At 51.5% G+C, this 13058-nt stretch overlaps 1 protein-coding gene across 4 annotated transcripts; it reads left to right on the top strand.

Annotated features, from left to right (window-relative positions):
• The first annotated feature begins 5 nt into the window (after positions 1–5).
• WRAP53 (WD repeat containing antisense to TP53) lies at positions 6–12359 on the top strand. Of its 4 annotated transcripts, none has more exons than XM_055305538.1 (11): positions 6–80; positions 1551–1635; positions 1797–1895; positions 2169–2280; positions 10032–10120; positions 10305–10413; positions 10521–10653; positions 11213–11421; positions 11632–11735; positions 11876–12010; positions 12097–12359. In XM_055305538.1, the coding sequence occupies exons 1-11, from the start codon at positions 74–76 to the stop codon at positions 12341–12343; spliced, it is 1329 nt and encodes a 442-aa protein (XP_055161513.1). In that variant the 5' UTR covers positions 6–73; the 3' UTR covers positions 12344–12359. The 4 variants fall into 4 exon arrangements, with proteins under 4 accessions (XP_055161513.1, XP_055161510.1, XP_055161512.1 ...); XM_055305537.1 differs by lacking the exon at positions 6–80 and adding an exon at positions 555–1331; XM_055305535.1 differs by lacking the exon at positions 6–80 and having other exon boundaries at positions 553–1635.
• Positions 12360–13058: the final 699 nt, after the last annotated feature.

Below are 13058 nucleotides of genomic sequence, written 5' to 3'. Positions count from 1 at the left end.
GAGCACATGGGAGGGGAAAATCCCAATCCCAGCAACCTCCGCGAAGCTCCTGGCACAAAGCTGGACAGTCGCCATGACAAGTAAGGGCAAGCAGTGAGCCGGCGGGGGGAGGCGGTGGGGCTGGAGCCCGGGAGGAGGGCCGGGAGCCAGTCCGGATTCTCACTGGGTTGGTGCTACAGCTACTTTACACTGGGGGTGGGGACGGTCAGCAGGCCGGAGCGGGGAGGGCAGAATAAGTGGAAACCATTTTAGGAGACACCTGCCCCTGTGTCAGACATGAAGGTGGGAGGGAGAGAGCCTTTGCACCTGTCATTCCTCTCCCGGATGGCTGGATATGCTCTTCTCATCAGCTAGAACGTCACCTTTTAGGAAAGACTTCCTTACTATCCGAATCCAACGAATTCCTTCAGAGACCCTGTGTCACACCATCTTGTTTAATTTCCTTCGCAGCCCTTACCGTTTTCTGCAAAGATTTGTTCCTTGTCTTCGCTGTTACACAGCAGCGTAAGCCATGGGGAGGGGGCGGGGGGGGGCAGAGACCTTGTCAACTATCTTATTCATTGCATTTATTTCTCGGTGCCTAGTAGAGTATTGGGTAGCAAGGAAGAGCTCAGTAATAAATGCTTATTGAATGAATGAAAAGAGACGGAAGTCTGAGGAATTTGGCGGAATGAGAAGCAAAAAAAGGTCAAAAGCTGTAAAATCAAACATAGCGCCAGCGCCCTCCGCAGGTGAGGGTGGGTAGTAGGTGCTTTAGGAGTGCCGGAGGGAGACGGCAGGGGGAGCTCAGGTACTGCTCGCGGAGGCAGAGGCTCTCGGACTACAACACCCAGCAATCACCACGAGCCCTACGGCTTGATGGGAACGGTAAGCCTCCGCGACCTGTCACGTGCTTGCCCCGCCCCTCCCGCGGGTCTCCCGCGAAATCTGACCCGGGATGCGGAGGTCCAATGGAAAGGCGGGGCCAAATCCCGCGAGAGCAGGTGGCTCTTAGCGACCGCGGGGGCTGAGGGACGCTGTGCTTGTGGCGGGGCGCGCCCGCCTCTCCCGCTCGCCTTCCGGGGTCTTCCGCCCTCTCCCGGAAGAAGGAGGAAGGGCCCCGGACGGGTTCTCCGGGGCTGCGTCTGGGAGCCGAGAAGTTTGAGGCGGTGTGGGCTGTCGTACCGGCAGGGCAGCTGGGCGCTCGAGGGACGAGGGTCGCGGCGGGGGCCGGAGTCCGCGCTTCTTCGGCAGCATGAGCGCGCCCGAGGCGCCCCGGTCGGCCCCGGACTGCCTTGCTGCGGACCAGGCCCCCGCTCCGGCTCCCCTGTCTCCTCGGGCTTCCCCGAAGGGTGAGAGTCCGGACTCTGAACTGTTGCCACCGCCGGTACCTCCCGCTGGGGACGGCCCGGCCCACTCGTTTCCGGATCCCGCGGCGGGCTCCCGGGCGCCAGGGGAGGGCGGCCCCGCTTCTGCCTCCACCGCCCTGCATGCGGGCTTCGCTGCTCCTACCGACTTGAGCCCTCGAATCGAGGAGCCAGAGGTTGGTGAAAACATGAGCCTTCCCGCAGAAGAAGCGGACGGGCCGGAGTTGGGGCCAGGAGAGGCGGTGGAAGGAGTGTCTGAGGACCTCGCCCCGGAGGACGAAGGATACAGGTAAGTGGTGGTGGCAGGGCCGCCGAGGCGTGGAAGGTGCATGGGAGTGCACTGCGCGCGTACCCGCGGGTCGGCAGCCCCACCGCTGCGGGCCCGCTTTCTCCGTGCTTTGCCCACCTGGGTTTGCTGTCCCCCCCGCCCCCCCGACATCTTCCTTCCAGCACCTGGAACTACTGCTTCTCCCAGCTCCCTCGGTTTCTCAGTGGTTCCTGGTCAGAGTTCAGCACCCAACCCGAGAACTTCTTGAAAGGCTGTAAGTGGTAAGTGAGGACAAGGGGGTGGGGAAGATCACCATGCCCAGGATTTTCACCATTGATAAAAACGCTGATTATCTGGGAGAAGGAGTAAGAGTTCCTCTTGGATTGAGTTTAAAACTCATCTAGGATTATGTGTCTTCTGCTTTCCTCAGGGCCTTGGCGGGGGGAGGGTCTTACACTGACCCACCCTACAGGTAGGCTGGGCCCTAGCCCTGCACTTGGAAAGTGTAGGCCTGTAGCCCTGTCCAGCTTTCTGACTCTTTTCTATTCCTACAGGGCTCCTGATGGTTCCTGCATCTTGACCAATAGTGCGGATAACATCCTGCGGATTTATAACCTGCCCCCAGAGCTGTACAATGAGGGGGAACAGCTGGAATATGCAGAGATGGTAAGGGTAGGGGCTACCTTGCCCCTTCACCGGTCGCTGAGCATTTCAGCCCTCTGTGTAGATGGAGAAACTTGAGTCCACATGTTTTTCTGTTCACAAACATTGTTTCTTCGTGAATGTACACAGGTGGCATGTTCATGTTTAAAGAGGTGGTCATTCTTCCTTTAGTGGTGAATATGTGTTTTTCATAAAAGAGTAACAAATTTCTCATGGCAGTGTTTAATTGACTTACACGTATTTATTGAATGATTGTTACTGTATCAGTTACTGTGTCTGATGCTGAGAGAAAGTGCTGAACGAGGCAGATGAAGAGCTGGTTTCATTTCTCATGTGAGAGTTAGATAACACACATGTAAACCGATAAAGAGTAAAGTTCGTCAAAGATTGTGATAAATGTCAGTGAAGGAAATAAACAGAATGAGGAGGGAAGAGCCAGATAAACTTTAGATAAACTTGTCAGGAAGGGAGGCTCTCTGAGGAGATAGATGTTTGAGCTAAGATGTGAAGGATGATGGGATCTGTCATGCCAAGAGCTGTAGAAAGAGCATCCCAGGAAGAGGCAATGACATTACAGAGTCTCAGAGTGAGGAAGGAGCTTTGTATGTTCAGGGAACAGGAGGAAGGCTGGCCCACCTGGACGGAGGCCAGTGTGAGATGGATCCCATGAACGACCTACATTGTGTCCGATCTGGTGGGTAGGCCATTTAGAATTTATTTAGGAAACCAGGGGAGAGTTTTAAAACGAAAAAGTGAAATGATGGCTGAAATTTAGAGAATGGATTATGGTGAACAAGAGTGAAATCAGGGGGCTTCATTAGGATGCATTTATCGTGGTCCAGGTGAAAAACTGGTGGCTGGGGCCTGAGGTGGCAGCAGGAGAAATGGAGAAGTGTGGGTGGATTTGAAGTATATTTTGTAGGACGTGGAGGTCAAATGGAAATGAAAGGTGTAGGGAAGGAAGCAATCAAGGGTCCAGGTATTTGCAGCCGGGTAGATAGTGGTATGATTTACTCAGGAGGAAACAGATATGAAGAGGTATTGGGACAAGTCAAGGGTGTTTATATCTGTGACATGTGAAGCTAAGAGAGAAATTGGGGCTGGGGGTGTACTTTAGGAAGTGGAGAAGTGTGTAGATTATACCTGCCATCTAGTCTAGCGAACAGATTCAGTATCAAGAGTGTAGCCAGAGAAGAATAGAGAGGCTCTACTCTAGTAGAGCCTGGAGTGCTCCAGCAGATGGAGGTGGAGTGCAGGAGGGGTGACAAAAGCAGAGGCAGAGTCTGGTCTAATGCTGTTAAGGGTGAGACAAACTTAGAGAATGACCTAAGAAGACATTAGTGACCTTGGCAAGATCTCCTATAGAGGTGTTATGGAGGCAGAAACCGAGTAGGGTGGGTGGAGGAGGAGGTGTAGACAAATCTTTGGAAAGTTTCCTGTGGAAGGGAGTTGAGAAGTGGAATGGTGGGATCCCTGGGTGGCTCAGTGGTTTAGTGCCTGCCTTTGGCCGAGGGCACGATCCTGGAGTCCCGGGATCGAGTCCCACACTGGGCTCCCGGCACAGAGCCTGCTTCTCCCTCCTCCTGTGTCTCTGCCTCTCTCTCTCTCTCTCTCTCCTCTCCCTCTCTCTCTCTATGTCTATCATGAATGAGTAAATAAATCTTAAAAAAATTAAAAAAAAAATGAAATGGAATGGTGACCAGAGGGAATACAGGACCAAAGAAAGGTTAACGGGGTGCTTCTGCAGCGTCAGGAATGACCCAGTAGATGGAAGAATTGATGCTGGAGAAGAGAGGGGCGTGACAGGTCCCTGAGCAGCTGGCTGAGGACAGGATCCAGAGCACAGCAGAGGACTTCGTTAGGTGCAGAGTACTCTCTGGCAGTAGGACGAGAGGCAGCTACTTGTGGTTGGAAGATTTCTGCCTCTCCTCACTTGGCTTTTCAGTGAAGCATAAAGGAAGGTTATCAGCAGAAGGAAGAGGGTCTGTGGGGAGAGCGCAGAAGGTGTGAATGATTGGTCCTGGGCAGTCAGGAATCCAAGGCATCAAGGAACGTGGCAGCGTCGCTGTTCTGTGGTCAGGGCCCACTGGAAATGTGTCGCCATCCATTTAAAGTGAAGTCTGGTAACCTCATCGTGCATCTCGCCCCAGTACGTGAACTGGCTGTGTTTCCACTGTTTGTCATGTGGGGATGAGGATCGTGCTCACAGGGGAGTTGTGAGAATTAGAAATATTAACGTGATATGTATGAACTTGTGCCTGGTTTGTATTCAGCAAACCCTAATTGTTGGTATTAGTTGAGTCAAGCATGGAATAGGAAGATGGCCTGGCTCAGGTTTGCTAGCAGAGAAAGACCAGGGTGTCTTGAGAGCACCCGCAGGAGGGTGGGTGTAGTGGTTGACTCGCATGTAAAGCAGATAAAGGAAATGGATTGTAAATGTGTTTTTGATGAAGCGGAATAATTGTGGTGGGACAAATAGAGCAAGTCAGCTGGATAAGTTGGAGATGGTAGAGATTGTGGGGTGACAGGGCCTGGGACCTGATCGTGGGAATGGTGGCTGATGTCCACGGAAGGCCATGGCAGGGGGTGGTGCTCCGGAAGTCAGGTGATGGGGGAGACCAGAGTGTTAGATGGAGCTGTTCCGTTCTTTCATTGATTCATTAAGTCAACACGTTTTGGTTGAGAGCATTCTAGGTGCTAGGCCCTATTTTAGGTACCAGGGATCATTTGGGAACAAAAACAGGTACAAGTCCCTGTCCTCTTTATGTGATAACTTAAATTCTAGCACAGGGAGTAGAGAATAAAGAAATAACCACGTAAAAGATCTACCTGCCAAGGGCCATGAAGAAAAATAAAGCAAGGAAGAGGATCGGGCGAGGGAACTGCAATTTTAAAAAGGATGGTCGTTAAGACCTCACTATTAAGGCGAGGTTATGATCCTATAGTAGGTGGTTTTTTATAATGCTTTTCAAATTTTTTTTTTTTTTTTTTTTTTTTTTTGCTTTTTAAAATTTTTTAACAGTTGTATTCTAAGTGATTTCCGCAGGACTTGGGACTCCATGGTCACGTGTCAGTTGTATGATGCTGTGCCGGGTGCTGATGCTAGATCATTCCCTTACGTAGTCCCCTGTTTTGGACAGTTGGGTTTCTGGGATTTTGTATCATCAATTATTCAGTGAACACCTTCATGTATTTTGATGGAGATTCTTTTCATAAGAGAGATTTATGAGTAAGAAATACCTTGGGTCAGGAGTATCGATATTTGTTTTACGTCTTGCGATACAGATAGCCAACTTGTTTTCAAAACCTCCCGTGTTTTTTCCCTTTTCTTTTTTTTTGTACTGCTGTTCACAGTGTGGACGTACCAGTTCCATCATGGCTGCACTCATTAGATAATTTCATTTTCTATGTCTGCAAGCTTAGTATTTGGAAATGGGCACGATTAGTGTAGGTGGGGAAATTGGGGGAGGTCGTTTTTGAGTGTTTCCATATACCTGTTTCTTCCCAACCTAGTTTCCTAATTCCTCTCCTCCCATTTCTGACTTTTCTTTCTTTTTTAAAAAGATTTTATTTATCTGAAAGAGAGAGAGGAAGGGAAAGAGAACTTGAGCATGAGTGAGGGGAGGGGTGAAGGGAGAGAGAAAAGCAGACTCCCCACTGAGCAGAGAGCCTAATTTAGAGCTTGATCCCAGGACCCTGAGATCATGACCTTAGCTGAAGGCAGGTACTCAACTGACAGCCACCCACGTGCCCGTCTCTGACATTCCACAGAGCTTTCTGGAACTCCCATTCCTAACTCCCCAGCCTTGGCACTCCTCCCCCATTTTCTCCCTACCCTGAGGCTCTTACCTGAGACCTTCACTTGCTCTAGGCCTATCCAGGTGCCCTGCATATCTCAGGTTCCGAGGGGGGCTCTCTTTGTGAAAACCTTCCCTTTGAGGGTTATGCCGAGTCTCCATTCACCAAGTACATCTGGCTCTCCTGTGCACCTCAACTCTTTCTACCATCTTGGTGATCTCAGGTATCCAAACCAGAAGACTAGGTCTCATCTTTTAATTCCTTTTCCCTGATGCCCCACACCCAATTGATTACCAGAGTCCATCAAGTCCCACTAATCTTTCAGATCCATCTGCTTCTCCCCACTCTGCTAACCCTGCTTTAATTCAGGTCTTCTTATTGGGGCTCTTATATTGCTGGAAGAGTTTCCTGTCTTTGTTTTTTCATTAAAACATTTCTTATTGATTGCTGGTGATATACTTGGTGTTGGGGAACCAGTGGTGAGCCAGATAGATACAGTTCTTGCCTCCTCAGATGGGTATGATGTGGAGTGAGGAGCATGGAGGGCTGTAGGAATGTGGAGTGGGGCACCCTGCTCTGTGGAGAGTTTTAGGGGAGGCCTCCCAGTGGAAAAGCATCTAAGGGACCAGGAGGGTGATTAGGATTCAACCAAAAGGAGTTGTTGAGGGAGGTGAAGGAATAACATTCCAGACTCAGACACTAGTATGTGTGAGCCTGCAGATTGAGGGTATGGTGCATTGGCACCTTCTGGGGATGGGGAGTCAAAACGGTGGGATGTAGAGATTGTAAGGGAGTGAGTCTGGAGGGACGAGCCCTGAGGGGTGGGTAAGGGGTAGCCATCTGGTAAGGAGATTCAGTTTTACACTGAGGGTTATGTGGACTCTGTAAATGTTTTAAGCAGGAGGTGATGCTGGACAGAATTCTAATTTAACAAGGTTTCCAGGGCCTGCATGTGTCTGCGGTGTGGAGCACTGACGACGGGTAGGTTGGAGTGTGATGGTGTAGGGAGGCCTGGAGAACTTGTAGTGTTGCAGCAATGGTTTCAGGAAGGCAGTAACTTTGCATGGGACCAGGGAAGTCCCATGGGACTCCCTGGGACTCACACTCCATGGGAAGGGAGTGCACATGTTTGAGAGAGCCCCAGAAGGTGGGCTTGGCAAGGTTCATGTTGCCAGCAGCTGTTTGGTTTTGCTCAGGCTGGACCAGGAGTGGAAGCAGAGTGAAGAGCCATAGTGGTCAAGATTAGTGCTCAGATTGGAGGCTTAGATACACAAATGTGGAGCCCCGGGAGAACAATAGGTTTGAAGGAGGTGGGAGTTGGTCTGTTACAGACCCACGGAGTATGAGATGCCCTTGGGGTGTGCCAGTGGAGCTGTGCCAGGAGGTCTGATATGTGGGTTCAGAGTGGAGAGAAGTCAGGGGTGCAGGATGTCATGCCGAGGGCCAGCAAGTAAGTGACAAAGACAGTCACCCAGATGTTTGAAAGTTTCTCTTCAAATCATAGGAAAGGACAATGCTCAGTATTACAGTGAGCAGAGGTTACGAAAAGCGATACTTAAGTGACCAGTGAGCATGGGTGCGTGTCTACCTTCAGTGATCATGAGGGAAATGCAGATTTATACCACAGTGAAAATCTGTTCCACAGCCTTCAGTGGAGAAAAAGTTAAAAGTCTGGCGATACCAAGAGGACACCGAGCAACCGGCCCTCGCATGCCGCCTGGGAGGACAGTGGATTGGGGTGGGCACTTGGGACCCAACTGTGACCTAGCAGAGGTGGCGACGCGCATGCCAGAAAGCCTAGTACCTTAGCAGGAATTGCAGAGCCACCCTCACACATGTGCCCCAGAATGTTCAAAGCACACCTGCCAAAATATGGAAAAACACCGGTGACTATCAATAGAGAAAGATAGCGGGGTACTGTCCAGTAGCAAGATGTCTGAATTAGAGCTAGATGTGTCGCCATGGTTACGCCTCCCAGTCACAAAGGGATGTGTACTGCTTAGTACCATTGGCATTAAATGTAAAGGCATGCAAGACAACGGTATACATTGTGTTTTGGAGTTTTTTGGTATGAATGTATTTCTTTTAAAGATTTTTATTATTTTATTTTTATTTATTTTAAAAAAATATTATTTATTTATTCATAAGAGACACAGAGAGAGAGAGAGGCAGAGACACAGGCAGAGGGAGAAGCAGGCTCCACGCAGGGAGCCTGACGTGTGACTCAATCCCGGGTCTCCAGGATCACACCCTGTGCTGAAGGGGGCACTAAACCGCTGAGCCACCAGGGCTGCCCTCATTATTCATTTTATTTATTTTATTTTTAATTTTTAAAAATTTTTTTTTTAAGAATTCATTTATTTATTCATGAGAGAGAGAGAGAGAGGGAGCAGAGACACAAGCAGAGGGAGAAGCAGGCTCCATGCAGGGAGCCTGATATGGGACTTGATCCCTGGTCCCCAGGATCATGCCCTGGACTGAAGGCGGCGCCAAACTGCTGAGCCACCGGGCTGCCCCTCATTATTCATTTTAGAGAGAGAGGGAGAATGTGTGTGCAGAGTGGGAAGGAGAGGGAGAAGCATGCTCTGGGCTAAGCTAGGAGCCTGACATGGTGCTTGATCCCAGGACCCTGAGATCCCGTGATCCTAAGACATGAGCCGGGTCCGACGCTCGAGTGAGACACCCAGTGCCCCTGTATGAATATATTTCTAGGGACGCCTGGGTGGCTCAGAGGTTGAGCATCTGCCTTCGACTAGGAGTGATCCTGGGGTCCTGGGATCGAGTCCCACCTCGGGCTCCCCATAGGGAGCCTGCTTTTCTCTCTGCCCGTGGTTGTGCCTCTCTGTGTCTCTCATGAATAAATACATAAAATCCCTTAAAAAATGTATTTCTAAAAAAATGCACAATAATGATAAATTCAGGATAGTATTTACCTCTGAGGGAGGATTTCCTTGGGAAGAAGTTTTAACTGTTTTATTTTTTAAGCTGTGTGGAGTCGTCCCAGGAGTTTTTACAAATATTTCTTTTGTTTGAACCATTTAATGTTTTTTTTTTTTTTTTTTTTTTTTTACTTATGATAGTCACAGAGAGAGAGAGAGAGAGGCAGAGACACAGGCGGAGGGAGAAGCAGGCTCCATGCACCGGGAGCCTGACGTGGGATTCGATCCCGGGTCTCCAGGATCGTGCCCTGGGCCAAAGGCAGGCGCCAAACCGCTGCGCCACCCAGGGATCCCGAACCATTTAATTTTTTAAAAAGATTTTTATTTATTAATTCATGAGAGACACATAGAGAGAGAGGCAGAAACACAGGCAGAGGGAGAAGCAGGCTCTATGCAAGGAGCCCAATGCAGGACTCAAACCCGGGAGTCCGGGATCACACCCTGAGCCAAAGGCGGGTGCTCAACCACTGAGCCACTCAGGCATCCCTTATTTATTTAACTAATTTTTTTTTCTAAAGGATCAAATGACATGTAGTTAGGTGTTCAGTAAGTATTCATTTCAGTTGCTGGTTCCTGGCTTCTGTTTGGGACATTATTTGCTTCTTTCTAAGTGTTTAAAAAGTAAAAGGATAAATCTGCATGGCTTTTGGTGGCCCAAACCTGACATTAAAGTCTGAGCTGGGAGATCCCTGGGTAGCGCAGTGGTTTAGCGCCTGCCTTTGGCCCAGGGCGCGATCCTGGAGACCCGGGATCGAATCCCACGTCGGGCTCCCGGTGCATGGAGCCTGCTTCTCCCTCTGCCTGTGTCTCTGCCTCTCTCTCTCTCTCTGTGTGACTATCATAAATAAAAAAAAATTAAAAAAAATAAATAAAGTCTGAGCTGACTCTTGAATATTGAGATCAGGATTCTGTTCTTCATACTAATGCCCTCTGCCTTCTCCCACTTGGTTAAGTGCTGACCGTCTCGCTCTTTCATAAAACTGCTGGTGACCCAAGCATTCCTGCATCTCTGTCCAGGTCCCTGTCCTTCGAATGGTGGAAGGTGACACCATCTATGATTATTGTTGGTATTCTCTGATGTCTTCATCCGAGCCAGACACCTCCTAGTAAGTGATGTCCTTTGCCTACCCCCTGCCTTCCCCTCCCCCCAGTTTCATGGGGAGCCCCTACTGGGAGAGAGCTGGGGGCTGCCAGGGGTCTCTGGGGAGGACAGCTTGGTGTACCCTTCAGATGCAAGTGGAGAGGGCCAGTTGGCTTCCTCCCCTTCCTTTGACAGTACGGGGACCTCAGTGTCCGTGTCTCTCTCAGCGTGGCCAGCAGCAGCCGGGAGAACCCCATTCACATCTGGGATGCATTTACTGGAGAGCTCCGGGCTTCCTTTCGTGCCTACAACCACCTGGTAGGGACTGTCCCGCCCAGTCCCAGGGCTCATCCTGCCCCAGCTCTCCTTCCTTGGGGACAGCTGAGGCTTTGCTAGGCCTGTTTGCAGTGCTTTCCTGCTCCTAGGACGAGCTGACGGCAGCCCACTCGCTCTGCTTCTCCCCTGACGGCTCCCAGCTCTTCTGTGGCTTCAACAGGACCATACGGGTCTTTTCCACTGCCCGGCCTGGCCGTGACTGTGAGGTCCGAGCCACGTTTGGTAAGCATCTGTGCCTCCCAAGGGAGGAGGAAGGAGAAGGGCACTGACCTGTACAGAGGGACCTTGTGTGAGCCGGGGACCAGGCATGTCACATCATCTTCAGGACAGCCCAGGGCGGTGGGGAGGGGGCAGGTTGTACTAAGTGGGCAGAGGAGAAAACAGATTTAGGGAGGGGGTGAAACTTTCCTGGGGTCAAGCTATATGGTAAAGAGCTGGTTCACTCCCGAGCCCATGCCCTGTCAGCTATGTACCCCTTGCTCTCCAAAATCCTGGTATCTAGGAAATTGGAGATGAAGCCAATTTCATTCTCTTGTGAGCCTTCAGCTTTCCATCCCTCAAGATAAATATTTGAGAAGGAGGAAATAAGTCTTGAGCATTTAGGTCCTTTGCGGGGATGGAAGTCTGAGGAGTATCAGAGGTCTTTTATCCTGCTTGTGACAGACAGGACAGGAGAGTCGTTGATTCCCAGCTCATGGGACAGGAGATGGATGTGCACTGCTGATTAGGTTGGTTAATGTCAGGTGTCCTTACCCTGTCCCCAACTTTGTTCCTGTCCTAGCCAAAAAGCAGGGCCAGAGTGGCATCATCTCCTGCATAGCCTTCAGCCCAGCCCAACCCCTCTACGCCTGTGGCTCCTATAGTCGTTCCCTGGGTCTGTATGCTTGTGATGATGGCTCCCCTCTTGCTTTGCTGGGAGGACACCAAGGAGGCATCACTCACCTCTGCTTTCACCCTGATGGCAACCGCTTCTTCTCAGGAGCCCGCAAGGTAGGGGTCATGTCCTGAGATTCCAAAGAGGGTGCACAGAAGGCAGTAATGGGGATGTCATCTGTGATGTGTTGGAGGACAGATGTGGGAAAAAAATAAGCCAAGCTAGGGAAGCATCTGTAAACCTTGAGGGAAGCAAGGATGTCTCGAGGGGGTGAATGGAGTGGGCAGGGGAGGGATGGACTCCAGGCCCCTGCTCTATGTCTTTAGGATGCTGAGCTTCTGTGCTGGGACCTCCGGCAGCCCGGCCATCCACTGTGGTCGCTGAGTCGAGAGGTGACCACCAATCAGCGCATCTACTTCGATCTGGATCCGTGAGTGACTGGGACCTTCCTGCCCAGGGTCCTGTTGCCCCAGGGATGTCAGAGCCCAGCTGGAGGTCCCAGGCCCTGGATGGTGAGGGATTCCTGCCCTGAGGAGGTGATCCCATGTCAACAAGTGCCTCTCTTCCCAGGACTGGGCAGTTCTTGGTGAGCGGGAGCACCAGTGGGACTGTGTCTGTGTGGGACACCGGCGGGGCTGGACAGGAAGGGAAGCCGGAGCCGTTGCTGAGTTTTCTGCCCCAGAAGGACTGTACCAACGGAGTGAGGTGACCATTTACTCCCACAGGTCGTGGGGCTCAGATCTGGGAGGGAGGTGAGGTGCTGATGACCCTGCCGGTCTTTCTCCCTCCAGTCTGCACCCTAGCCTGCCATTGCTGGCCACCGCCTCTGGTCAGCGTGTGTTCCCAGAGCCCACAGAGAGTGAGGACGAAGGGGAGCGGGAGGTGGACCTTCCCCTGCTTTCCATGCGCCACATCCACCTCGAATGTCAGCTTCAGCTCTGGTGGTGTGGGGGGGACATGGACTCCAGGATAGCTGATGCTCCCCAGGGCCAGAAGGGCCAGGGAGGGACTGAAGAAAGTGAGTGTGAGTTTACATAAAACCGTTTTCTATGGCTCTAGGGTCTTTGTGTCTTTTTTTGGGAGGCACATGATGGAGATGGGGCCCATGGGGTACAAGTGGGCGCCTATGTCCAGGGGCAGTGGGGGCTGGCATATTGTTTCCCAAACCGGGGTTGAGAGGTGGGACTAGGCAGGAGCCAATGGGGCGGCTGAACTTGGTGTGAAGTCAAGCGTGTGGGGGTGGGGCTTCGTGCCATTGACTGGCGGGTTGCTAGGCAACTCGGTAAACTGAAGGGGGGAACCTGTTTGAAATCTCACTCCCAAGGTGGGGGCGGCAGGGGTCAGGGTGAGCGTGGCTGAGCGGGAGTGGCAGGCGCTGTGTGTCAGACTGTCGGGTGTGACTGCGTGAGACCGTGCAGACGGTGACAGACAAGACACCCTCTCACTCGCGCTCCACACTATTTACCATCACCCGGCAGCAGAGGGACCATTACTCAGCTCTGGGGGAAGGGGAGCGGGAGCACCCGCCTCTCCTCCCCTGGACTCCCCCAGGATGCAGGCGACTGAGTCACTAGAGTCAAGGACACATGAGAGAGTAAAGGTGCCGAGAAGCCACAGACGTCACCTTCTGTGTTCCCGCTAGATGCAGGACCAGGGCGGGAGTGTCTCCCTGGGCAGCTGTCACTGGTCTTGTTTCTCCATTTATGTACTTGCTTTGGGGGTGGGGGGCGACTGTGTTATTTCCAGCAGTGGC

The sequence above is a fragment of the Nyctereutes procyonoides genome, unplaced genomic scaffold, assembly GCF_905146905.1.
Source record: "Nyctereutes procyonoides isolate TBG_1078 unplaced genomic scaffold, NYPRO_anot_genome, whole genome shotgun sequence".
NCBI classification, from domain to species: Eukaryota; Metazoa; Chordata; class Mammalia; order Carnivora; family Canidae; genus Nyctereutes; species Nyctereutes procyonoides.
Note: the sequence above shows the minus strand (reverse complement) of the source record. Positions and strands in the feature narration are given on the sequence as shown.